The sequence below is a fragment of the Melozone crissalis genome, unplaced genomic scaffold, assembly GCF_028551555.1.
Source record: "Melozone crissalis strain CALT ecotype California unplaced genomic scaffold, PUWL_Pcris_2 ptg000231l_1, whole genome shotgun sequence".
Classification (NCBI taxonomy): Eukaryota; Metazoa; Chordata; class Aves; order Passeriformes; family Passerellidae; genus Melozone; species Melozone crissalis.
In genome coordinates this window covers 1,879,017-1,892,243 of record NW_026535993.1, presented here as the reverse complement: position 1 = coordinate 1,892,243, position 13,227 = coordinate 1,879,017, and the positions used below count along the sequence as shown (strand labels likewise).

The window sequence follows — 13,227 nt, the reverse complement described above, 5'->3', positions numbered from 1 at the left end:
AGCTGGGCCAGCCACAAAGCTGTGCCCATTTCTGTTCATTTCTGCTTTGATGAGGATGGATCCTCAGCACCTTGTAGGCGTGTGATAAATTTTACTTTTACAGAGGCCTCTTCTTTGTTGAGCTCTTCAGTTCAGGAATTCAGTGACAAAGGCTCATAAACATTTGTTCAAAACACCCAAACAAGAGAAGGCCGAGGGAATAATTCAAATCTTCAGTTCTTCTGTGCTTAATTAGACAAATTTCAGAAGTGTATTCAAAGTGAATCTACGATATTGAAAACAATGCAGACAGAATTATTTAGTCGTGTTTAGTTTTCTTTTCCTGTTTATAGATTGGTATCAGCAATCCCCAGTAGATATTGATCCCCAGCCCCTCCTCATGCAGTCTGAACAGATATGAAAATCAAGACCCTTCATGGCTGGCAATCAATCACATTTTGTCTCTACCCCCTCCCCACCATTTCCCTCATCCAACCCCTGTCACTCAGAGCAGCTGAAGAATGGAGTCACATCCAGGGGTGTTCCCAGGGCTCAGGATTGGGGCCAGGTCAGTGAAATCTCTTTATTGCTGATCTGGATGAGGCCATCGAGGGCACCCTCAGTCATTTCTCAGGTGAGCCCAAGCTGGGTGGCAGTGTGGCTGTGCTGGAGGGCAGGAAGCTCTCAGAGGGATCTGGCCAGGCTGGAGCCATTGGCCCAGGACAATGGGATGAGGTTCACCAAGGCCAAGGGCCACGTCCTGCCCTGGGCTCACAACCACCCCAAATCCCTGGCTGTGCCCTGCCCCTGATCCCCACAGCCTGTCCTGTTTCCTTCATCCCTGCACTGCCAGGGACTCTCTGGGACAAGGGAGCTCTGCTCTGGGGATGGAGGGAGGTGCAAGTGCCACCACTGGAGTGGGAGCCAGAACTCACCAGGTTTGTGTCCTTTGGTGGTCAGGAACTGGTGGGACTCAGAGCAGAGAAAGTTTCTCTTTATGGCCAACAGACCATGGTTGAACAGGACACAATTCAATAACAATCATGCTCTTCCCTGAGCCATGTGCATGGTCTCAGCAGCGTCTGACATGTCCACCATCCGCAAGTGATTTCCATACTAAAATATCTTTTAGAAAAATATGTTTCTGTGATAGATATAAACACAGTGAAGTTCTTGTATCAGGATGCCCATCCTGGAGTAGGGGCAAAGCAGCCTGAACAGTTCCTGATTTGCAAAGCTGTCAGTGGTACATGGAGAAGGGTTTCAGGCTGCTTTTGGTGTTGAGAAAATGCTGAAACCAGCCTGACTCATTTCATCTCCTCCTGTCCTGGCTGATCTCCCCTCTTTCCCCTCCCACCCATTGGCTTTTGTCTCCCCCCAGGCCCCCCGATGAAGAGCCTGGCTCTGTGTTCTCCATCCCCTCCTGGCTGGCACTGCCAGGCTGGGATGAGGAGCCCCTCAGCCTTCCCTGCTCCAAGCTGGACCAGCCCAGCTCCCTCAGCCTCTGCTCACAGCCCAAGGGCTCCAGCCTCACCTTGGAGGCCCTTCCCAGGCCCTGCTCCAGCTGCCAGACATCTTTCCTGTCCTGGGACCCCAAACCAGGCCCCAGTGACCTGGATAATCCACATCCCGGATGTCCTGGTCACCCGGCCCTTGCCCCTTGTCCTCATGTCAGCTTTTGGGGTTGATCTTTAGGAACATCCTTGAGGGAGGCTGTGCCTTTAGGTGGGCTGGGGGGATTCCGGGGTAATGAAGCCTTAATTGGTCTTATCCTAGGGCAAGGTATTACAGCTCCAGAGCTCAGCCCCCAAGGGGACGGAGTGCCAGAGGCCAGCTCACTTAGATCAAGGTTGCGGGTCAGCCCCTAGCAAGCAGGGGGATATTCAGCTCTTATAGTGATTAGCCAGCTTTTATGATTTCAGCTTTGCTTGCTAGGCAGCTTGCCCTTGGCTTGAGGCTTCAGCAGAGAAAGAGAGGAGAAAGAAGAAGACCCTGGCCATTCCACAAAGATGGCTTTATTGGAGGGGTCCGTGAAGGATCTCAGCTCTTCTTCTTCTTCTTCTTCTAAGTTAGTAGGGGTACAATATGCTACTTTTATAGCCTTGGCCCCAATCCAATCTTGACCAATGGCAAAGGGTTAGAGGGACCATAAGTGACCAATAGTAGGGTTAACAAGATATTGACTTACATGGCTATAGGGATAGGTTATAGGGCAGATGTCCATGGAGTCAGGAAGCTTCTTTGCTGCTGTGTCTGCATTCCTATTGTTCAGATCCTTCATGGCTCCTTTGCTAAACCTGTGGTGTTTACTACACCGGGGGGACAGGGACCCTGCTGGGCATGAGCAGCATTGGACTTCTGGAGGGAAACTGTTAGGGGGAGCTGGGGCAGAGTGACCAACCCAGTGACTTTACACAGATCTCCTGTGATGTCACAGCCTGCTCTGTGATGTCACAACTCATTATCAATGTCACACAGATGGTCTCTGATGTCACAGCCAACCCTCTGGTGTCATAGTCCGCTCTGTGATATCACGCTCCCACCCCCTCCCCGTGATGTCACAGCCTGCTCTGTGATGTCACAACTCATTATCAATGTCACACAGATGGTCTCTGATGTCACAGCCAACTCTGTGTTGTCATTATCTCCTCTATGATGTCTGACCTCTGCCCTGTGGTTTCACAGCTGGCTCTGTGATGTCACAGAGACAGCCTATGATGCCGTAGCTGCTTGATGACCTCACATAACTCACTCTGTAATGTCATAGCCCACTCTGTGATCTCATGTTACCAGATGATAAATTGTCTACACCAGGTGAACACACACAATGCTGGTTCTCCAAAACCCCAGGCCTGTGGAAACCACACAATGCCCATTGTGTGAGAAGGAGAACTGAAATTCACCAGCCTCAGTGTCCTGCCATCTCAGCCAGGCCCACTGGAACATTGGGGTCCATGAGCACCAGGGACCACCAGAGACCCCCCAGGACAGGAGAATGCATGCAAAAGGGGAGGGGAAATATGTTAATGATTTTGGAGACATGATTATCATACGTTTGTTTAGTTCAGGAAAATCAATGAATATGTGTGCAAAATACAGAATATAAACAGAAATTTTCCTGCCCTCAGCATGCATGGCTTTAGGAAGAGCTATCCCCCTGTGCATCTGGCCAAATAAAGAATGCTGCTTCTTAATGCTACACTGGGGTAATGGAGTTATATTATTGTGCCAAATTTTTGGTAACAATCCCACTCCCAAGGAAAGCTCTGTCTGCTGCTGTTCACAAACAGAGAAGGGCTGGTGGGAGATATGGTGGTTGAAGGCTGCCTCCGTCCAGTGACCATGAAATAATCAAGTTTCCAATATTCTGTGAAAGAAGGAGGGGCAGCAACAAAACTTTATCACTGGAATTAGGGAGGGCAGACCTTGGATTCAGGATGCAGATTTGGAGAGTACTGAATCAGGTACTCATTTTATACGGGAAACAGCCCTTAAAAACAAAGGTGTCCAGGAAGGATGGATACACCTCAAGAAAGGAATCTTAAGGGGGAAGGAGCAGCCTGTCCCTCTGTGCCGAAGTTGAACCAGAGAGGAAAATTATTGTCCTGGCTGGGCATGAACTTTTGTGGGAACTCAGGAAAAAAGAGGGTGAATCACCATTGGAAAGAAGATCAGGCATCTTAGGAAGTGTTTAAGGATGTTGTTAGGTCATGCAGAAGGAAAAGTAGAGTGGTGAAAGGTCAATTAGATCTTAACCAGGCCATTTCTGTGAAAAATATTAAAAAATGTTTTTAAAAATAAATTAATAGCAAAAGGACGGATAAGTAGAACATCTAATCTTTATTGGATGCAGTGAGGAGTAGAGTAACTAAGGATAAGGAAAAGCTGAGCTGCTTAACACCTTCTTTGCCCCAGTTTTCAACATTAGGACAGGTTGCCCTCAGGACAAGTGTTCTCCTGAGCTGGTGGATGGGCACAGGGAGCAGAACAGCCCCCCTGAAATCCAGAAGGAAGCAGCTGGGGACCTGCTGAGCCAGATGGCAAGAAGGCCAATGGCTCCTGGCCTGGATCAGGAATGGTGTGGCCAGCAGAAGCAGGGCAGTGATTCTTCCCCTGCACTCAGCACTGCTGAGGCCACACCTCTACTGCTGTGTCCATTCCTGGGCCCCCAATTTAGGAAGGCCATGGAGGGGCTGGAGTGTGTCCAGAGAAGGGCAAGAAGGCCGGTGAGGGGTCTGGAACACAAGTCCTATGAGGGGTGGCTGAGGGAGCTGGGGTTGTTTATCCTGGAGAAGAGGAGGCTCAGGGGAGACCTCTTCACCCTCTGCAACTCCCTGACAGGAGGGCGCAGCCAAGGGGGGATCGGTCTCTTCTGACAGGGAACAGTGACAGGACAAGAGGACACAGCTTAAGATGTGCCAAGGGAGGGTTAGACTGGACATTTGGAACAGGTTCTTCACAGAAAAGTCGATTGGCCATTGGAAGGGGCTGCCCAGGGAGCTGATGGACTCACTGGAGCTGTCCCTGGAGGTGTTTATGGAAAGACTGGATGTGGCACTCAGTGCCATGGTCTGGGTGACAAGGTGGTGTTGGGTCACAGGTTGGAGTTGCTGATCTCCAAGGTCTTTTGCAGCCTGTGATTCTGTGATGATTGTGATACTGTGTGGCATCATAAATCCAAGGGTCTCTTCTCACAGTGCAGGGCTAAATCAAACCAAGGAGTCCATTTTGGGACTCTGCCGCCTCATGGAATTCAGAAGACTGTTGTAACACTGTGTGGCTTTGTAGAAATGAGGAGACTGTTGTGACATTGTGCGGCCTTGTGTGACAATGGGGCCATTCTGACAATGCAGGGCCCCATGGAACAAAGAGCCCATTTTTGCACTGAGCACACTCATGGAATGAAGGAAACAGTTTTGACAATGTGGTGCCCCTTGGGACTAAGAGGCCATTGTGACACTGCGGGGTCCAGGGAGAACACAGAACACTGTGAAACCGAGGGGCCCTTTAGAATCAAGAGGCCATTGTGACTCTGTGGAACCTCCTGGAATCATGGAGACCCTTGTGACACTCCAGGGGCCCATGAAGCAAGGGATATCAAAAGTTGAGTGCGAGTGTGGATCTGCTCAAGGGTAGGAGGGCTCTGCAGAGGGCCCTGGACAGGCTGGATCCAGGGCCCAAATCCAACAAGGTGAGGTTGAACACAACCAAGTGCCAGGTCCTGCACTTTGGCCACAACAACCCCTGCAGCGCTACAGGCTGGGGACAGAGTGGCTGGACAGCGGCCAGGCAGAAAGGGACCTGGGGCACTGATGGACAGCAGGCTGGACATGAGGCAGCACTGTGCCCGGGTGGGCAAGAAGGCCAATGGCTCCTGGCCTGGATTAGGAGTGGTGTGGCCAGCAGGAGCATAGCTGCTGTGCAGCCCCTGACATACCCCCAGCTCTGCACACAGACATTGCTGCTGCAGGTCCATAGTAGGCAAGGAAATGGGTATCTCTGCAGAAAACTTTTCTGGGAGATCCTTTAGTTTATTTAAAGCCACTGAGAGCACAGGACCTTATTGGTACAATCTGTGGCCACAGGGAAGATGGAGAGAAACAAAATGAGAAATGGCACAAACAATGGCATGCCTTTGTGGACAATATTTAAAAACTAAAACAAAGGAATAAAAAGAACAAACGACCAAACCCAAGTACTATCAAAGATGACTCTTATTAGGAGTGACTTGCAGAAACTGGCCAGCAGTTTATTGTTTCTGAAACCATCCAGTCATCAGTCTCCACACTGCAGCCTTGAGCTCCTGGTTCCTCAGGCTGTAGATGAGGGGGTTCAGGGCTGGAGGCACCAACGAGTACAGAACTGACACTGCCAGATCCAGGGATGGGGAGGAGATGGAGGGGGGCTTCAGGTGAGCAAACACGATAGTGCTGAAAAACAGGGAGACCACAGCCAGGTGAGGGAGGCAGGTGGAAAAGGCTTTGTGCCGTCCCTGCTCAGAGGGGATCCTCAGCACAGCCCTGAAGATCTGCACATAGGAAAAAACAATGAACACAAAACAACCAAAAGCTATGGAGACAGTGAAAACAGAAACTTTTATTTTCCTGAGGTAGTATTTGGAGCAGGAGAGCTTGAGGATGTGTGGGATTTCACAGAAGAACCGGTCCAGGGCATTGCCATGGCACAGGGGCAGGGAAAATGTATTGGCTGTGTGCAGCAGAGCATTGAGAAAGGCACTGGCCCAGGCAGCTGCTGCCATGTGGGCACAAGCTCTGCTGCCCAGGAGGGTCCCGTAGTGCAGGGGTTTGCAGATGGACACGTAGCGGTCGTAGCACATGATGGTCAGGAGGGAAAATTCTGTTGTGATAAAGAAGAGAAAGAAGAAAACCTGTGCAACACATCCTGAGTAGGAGATGTCTCTGGTGTCCCAGAGGGAATTGTGCATGGCTTTGGGGACAGTGGTGCAGATGGAGCCCAGGTCGCTGAGGGCCAGGTTGAGCAGGAAGAAGAACATGGGCGTGTGCAGGTGGTGGCCGCAGGCTACGGCGCTGATGATGAGGCCGTTGCCCAGGAGGGCAGCCAGGGAGATGCCCAGCAAGAGGCAGAAGTGCAGGAGCTGCAGCTGCCGCGTGTCTGCCAATGCCAGCAGGAGGAAGTGCCTGATGGAGCTGCTGTTGGACATTTGGTGCCTCAGGAAATGGTTTTCTGCTGAGGAGGAAAAGGCAGGACAGAGCCGGGCTCAACACAGAGCAAGATATATTGCATATCCTACAGCAATTCAACATTCAGGATCTCTCTTTTTGGAACCACTTCTCTGCATTCTCCTCACCTGGGACCTGGGTTTTTCAGGCATTGAGACCAGGGACTCCCAAACAGGCTCCAGAGGATTCCTTCTTTTTGTTCAGTGAGAGGCAACTGAGAAGGCTGGATGATCACCAATTAAATGGACTCGTCAAACACCAGAATGCTTTTCAGTCCTGCTGTTTGCAATTTGCCCGTCTGAAGAACTGAGCTGAGGAAATTCCTTGTCTTTTTTCATCCAGCTGCACCTGCCACAGTTAGGAGTGGTTGTGAGTGTTTGAAATCTCTGACATTTCTAAAGGACTGCAGATGAAACCGTGTGGGTGTGAGAGGCACAGGGATGGTCTCTCAGTGCAGGCACAAGAGAGCAGCTCTGCCCATCAGGGCTGTTCTCAGCTGCCCCTTGCTGGCATGTCGGAGGAAGGAGACCCAGACACCAGTTGGTTCATCCAAGTCCAATTTATTGATCGAATACGGCGGGTTAAATATGGTTCTTAATAAGCTTCATACATATTGCAAAAGTTGAGCTCAGGATTGGTTAGTTACATATCAGCAACTACACCTACTTCTACATTCTTGTGCTTATTCTTCTGTTACATTCTGCAGATATTCAGGACTAATCTCACCTCCCTTTCCTCATGTTGCAGCAAGGCCATCTGGCATTCTTGCCTGTCAGCAGTCACTGAATCAGAGACTGCTGACCTCCCTTTCAAGCTTAACCAGCGGCATTAAGTCAGTATGGCCTTTCTCAGCTAACCAACTCTTAATAAAATCCTCCACATTTCCCCCGCTTTCTTCTTGAGCAAGGAGATTAGTTTGCCAGGTTTTTGCTATCATACGGCTAACCATGTTTTGAATACAAGTAAAAATACAAGGCAAAATAAGCAAAAACATTAAGATCACACCCAGTAAGCCGATAGCATATGTCACAATGTTCCTTAGCCATGGTCCAAGCCCTAAGCCTTTAAGCCATTCGTCAATTCCTAAACCTTCTTCTTCTTTGAGATTGTGAAGTCCCTGTTGTAGTTCTTTTATCTTAGTATGAATGGACACCGAATGATCAGACAAATTCATACAACACATTCCCTCAAATTCTTCACATCCATGCCCTTGTGCTAAGAGCAAAAAATCTACAGCAGCTCTATTTTGTAAAACAGCATGGTTAACACTTTGCCCATCTGCAGTCATCATGTCCAGAATTTGGGATGTCTGGTTCAGCTCATTTCTTGTCCAGCACCCTGATTGTTTTGCTAAATTCATAGCCTTATTGGCAGATCCTCCTGGTAAGATAGTTGAAACTACTACTTGTCTGAATGTACCCCAAAACTTTGGATCTCCAATCTGGCTGCAGTCCAAGTCATGTATACTACGCTTTTTCCTGTTTGATGTTTGACTGAGCTGCATTAGCAAGGATACATTAGGGTGAAACAAGGACAATTTTCCCAAATAACAGGGTCCACCCTGTGGCTTAGCTGGTACACCATTCCACGCCCTGTCTCCACAAATTAGAAATATTCCTGTAGGTAATTTCATTGGTGCCGTAATGTTTGTGCCGTTACATTGACTGTAATGCTGTGGAGAGAATTCACTCAAATTCAGGGATGAATCCAAGGTGGCCCATGTGTCTTTAGGTTGATTTAAATTCTGGACATCCAAGGGTTTGAAACTAAACCATCCGCCAGCTGTGGTGTTAGACATACTGGCATTTGCACTTCCAAAAAGATCTAATTCTTCAGGAGGAGAACGCAAGGAAGTGTTAAGTGATTGGATTAGTAAACATTGGCGATAGCCATCACTCTGACCTGCAGTATATCCTTGCTGTGCTGGCAATGTGATGTTAGACATGTTACGCATGCATAAGGTTCGATTATTTATTAAACTGCAAAATTCTCCAGGAGACCACACTGGAAGTCCTACCAAGCATGTTCGAAATGGATTAGTAACCCCTCCAAGACTAAGACAAAGTGATGATTGATTAATTTGATTAGCAAGTGTTACCCATAGATTTTCTCTTGGCTAACTGAAATGTGTTATTCCTACTGCTTTAACTGCTACAGCGTTAAGCAGTATAATAAAAACAAACTTCATTTTTCTTTCCTTTTTGCCTGTTTTTTCTTCCTCCGCTGTCTTTTACCTGACTTGTTAGGCTGATTAAAATGGACCTGAGTCAGTCTTTGAATACACTGATCTAACTCCAAATCAGCATCCTTGCTCACAGGTATAGCATATGGCAAGTTTAAAGGCAAATCAGCTTTACAGCGAGCTGCTATAATGCGTGAGGCACTAGTAACTTCAAGCTCTCTAAGTACTTGATGTAATTTCCATCTAATATATGCTATAACCACTTGTTCTGCACTCTCAAAAAGCTCCAATCCTGCCCTTCCTGGCAGGCCAGTACTTTGTTCAAGAGCTCTAACCCAGACAAAATCTTGAATCCACTTCCCGAAACAAGGGTGACACCATAAAATTCCTACTGTCTTCTGTGAATACCAGTAAACCTTAATGCAATCAGCACAATGCAAAGCTACCCAAGCATAGCACTTATTATTATCCTTTTTGCAAACATAACAAGGAAGTGTATATAGGAAAGGATCAGTATTAAAATTTATCTGTGTGATCCAATCCAACCAGTTCAATGGTGGTGATTGCAAAGCCTCTTCAGCTTTCTTACTATATACAGCTACCAATTCAAGCTCCTTCTTTAATACAAAATGTATCTTATCTCGTAATCGCTGTTCTTGTTCTTCAACACCTATAGCATGCCACGAAGCAGGGTCCCATGGAGCTACAGCATCCCACAAGGCAGGGTCCCATAGATGTGAAATTGCCCTAATCATAGAAAACTAATTAGCAATCACTAATAACCTTATTTAGATGAGGTTGTTCCCCATCTTACCTTCTTTTTCTTATCTGTTTTCAGTTTTGCTGCTCCTAACTTTACTGGTACTGTTACTTGCAAACTTAATTTTTGTAATTTTTCAATGCAATGATGCAATGCTCTTTCAGGGTTCCCCCTGAAGGACCCTACAATCGAACGTTGTGTTAAAGGTACTAATTTTCTACACCTTACAGAGACTATACGTGATTTACTTTGAACCTCAATTCTATTTACAACACATTGTACTTCCCATTGATAATAAGCAAGAATTTTTTGTTCAGGAGACTCATAAAGATTTAAAGCTACATATGCATTTAGCCCTGTTTGTCTCCTTAATTCATCTTGCCAGCTTTTACCCCACGTGTGCTCGTGCTTACAAATGTGACACCACAAATCCCATAATCCAAAAAGTTCTATCACAACCCCTACAACGTAGGGCTATCCAGGCAGCACAGTGTGGATCGTGACAGTCAAGGCAATGTTCCTTTGCTGGATTTGTTAAACGAAAAGTTGATAATGAGTCAATAAAACCAATCAACTCCTGGGCCGTCCGATAGTGACATGTCAGTGCTCTGTCCAACACTTTCGAGTGTCCCTTCAGCTGTAGCAGCAGCGGTTGTAGGACTAGAGGCAGTTTCTCCCTCAGTCGCTCCCTGTCCTCCTCTGTGAGGCGATCCACTAGAGGCTGCATCAAAAACAGGTTTAGTCCACTTAGCAGGCACCCACAAAGGTCCTGTAGGTGAAGAAACACAAAGATACCCCCGACCCCAATATAATACTTTCGCAGGTTTTTCCCATAATCCTGTACTCGGGTTCTTATACCTAACCCAGACCTCTGTCTCCTCAGTATTTTTCTGACCTGACCTTGGATGATGTTTAATCGCAGGAGGGGTATCATCTTCTCCAAAAATACATAAATGATTGATCACATACAGAACCGTAGTCAAACATGATTGTGGGTCTGTTAAGTCTTGATGCTTCTCAATATACCGTTTAAGGGTGCCGTTTGCTCTTTCCACTATTGCCTGTCCAGTAGAAGAGTGTGGAATACCTGTCACATGCTTAATGGACCACCGATTTAAGAATTTCTGGACCCTAGCACACACATAAGCTCGACCATTATCTGTTTTGATGCTTCTTGGAACTCCCATAACAGCAAAGCAACTTAACAGGTGCCTAATAACATGTGTAGCTTTTTGTCCTGCCTGAGCCGTAGCCCATATGTAGTGACTATATGTATCTACAGTGACATGCACGTACTTAACTTTACCAAATCTAGGTACCTGTGTAACATCCATTTGCCATTTTTCATTTATTTCCAAACCTCGAGGATTAACTCCCACGCCTAAACCTATTCCTTCATTATGATAACTACATATTGGACATGCTCTAACAATGGCTTTAGCTTCTGATAAACTCAGTTCAAAATGTTTTGCAAGCCCTCTTGCATTTTGATGATATCTGCTATGTGCTTCTCTGGCCAATGTATGCTTGTCAATAGGACAAGAGTTATCAATGGGTAAAGTAACCAATTTGTCTGCACGTTCATTCCCTTCTCCTAAACCTTCAGACCATTTATGGCTCCCAATATGAATCACAGAATACGCTGCACTTCTTTCTCGTAAAGCTTTCCTTAATTGTATCAATAGTTCATACAATCGTTTATTATTCACTTCCTTAATTGCTGCTTCCTCTATTCGTCTGGCTACTCCGGCAACATACATAGAGTCTGTGACCACATTTAAAGGCTCCTGTAAATTAGACACTGCCCATACTACTGCCAACAATTCCAAAGTTTGTAAACTATCTGCAGGATCTGCTGTAAGAAGTTGATGCTTCCATTGTCCTTTTTCTTGCCAGGTGACAGCAGCACGCCTTGATTTCTTTCCCGCATCTGTAAAAGCTGTAATAGCTCCTTCTATAGGGCGTTCTTCCCTCAATGGTCGAGTAATCCAGTTCCATTCTGTCATCCATTGCAAAACTTTAGGCACTAATTTGCTGGTTTCTACTTTAGCAGGTGATGCTAATAATGCTTCCTGCAAGTTCTTTGAATTAATCAAGTACCAGTCCAAAGTCTCTTTCTCCATAGGCAATCTAATGGTAGCAGGTTCTCGACCATCCACTTCAATAATTCTGAGACGCCCTTTTTTGACTAACACAGCCAATTGTTCAATTTTTGAGAATATTGTTCTCTTATGTTGTAGTGATGGTGACAACCATTCCAGAACTCGTATCTCCCCCGTTTTCTCCTGTTGTTGAGAGAGAGCACCAAGCAAATGGCAAGGACTATTCCAAATAGTAAGGTCAATAGGGCAGTCGAGTTGTCGACGAGACACATATCCCTGTTGTACACAATTACTAATTTGTTGCAAGGCAAGATAGTGCTCCTTTGTCAGGTGTACAGGAGTAGTAGGATCAATACCCTTTAACAAAGGCCGCAGGGTTTCTAATAAATGATTTGGTATTCCCACAATAGGTTTTAACCACTGTAAATCTCCCAGCAACTTCTGTGCATCATGCAAAGTTTTAATGTCCAATTGTAATTCCAATTTTTGAGGTATTACTTTTTGATCCGTTAAAGTCCATCCCAGATATTTCCATGGTGTGGTGGTCTGAATTTTCTCAGCAGCAATAACAAGCGAATATGCTGAAAGAGTATCTCTAATACTGTCAATCTGCAGAGAGGAGAATGGTTGTTGCTGTGCAAACAAAATGTCGTCCATGTAATGATATATTATAGTTGCTGGCCACTTACGACGTAGTGGCTGTAATGCAGCATCAACATAAAGCTGACACAACATCGGGGAATTACGCATGCCTTGCGGAAGAGTCGTCCATTCAAATCTTTTATCTGGCTCTCCACGATTTATTGCCGGTAAAGTAAAAGCAAATCTCTTCATATCATCAGGATGCAGCCCAATAGTGAAAAAACAATCCTTTAGATCAATAATTAAAAGTGGCCAGTGTTCTGGGATCATAGCTGGATTTGGAAGACCAGGCTGTAAGGCCCCCATTGGTTCCATCTGTTCATTTACAGCCCGTAAATCATGTATCAAACGATATTTCCCTGATTTCTTCTTGGTAACAAAAATAGGTGTATTCCAAGGGCTCGTAGAAAGTCGTAAGTGTCCCTGTGAATATTGTTCCTTTACCAATTCATGGGCATGCGTAAGACTCTCCCCTTTTAATGGCCATTGCTTAACCATCACCGGTGTATCCGTTTTCCAGGTGAGTGGAATGGGGAAAGTCCAAGCAATGGCAATTACCCCAAAGGGTGATGATTAGTTAACACCACTCCCAATTGTGTTAAAATATCCCTTCCAATTAAACAAGAAACTGTAGGTGGTAATTGAACAACTGAAAACACAGCAGATACTTGTTGCTCATCAATACACACTAACAAAAGTGGTGATCTACTTGCTAATGTAAATCCTCCTACTCCGGTGAGCATATTTGATGATGGGAACAGAGGCCAATGTTGTGGCCATGCTTCTGGAGAGATAATGCTGGTATCTGCTCCTGTATACAATAATCCATAAAGGGTTATGCTTTGATGTCCATGGGTAATT

The 13,227-nt window shown here is 46.2% G+C and overlaps 1 protein-coding gene across 1 annotated transcript; it reads right to left on the bottom strand.

Moving 5' to 3' along the window:
- Positions 1 to 1,700: 1,700 nt before the first annotated feature.
- LOC128949405 (olfactory receptor 14J1-like) lies at positions 1,701 to 6,280 on the bottom strand (the record flags this gene model as incomplete). The annotated part of the gene is made up of 2 exons (XM_054294267.1): positions 1,701 to 1,709; positions 5,819 to 6,280. Coding segments are annotated over 2 exons (471 nt in total), but the record flags the coding sequence as incomplete, so codon positions are not given.
- Between the last annotated feature and the right edge of the window lie 6,947 nt (positions 6,281 to 13,227).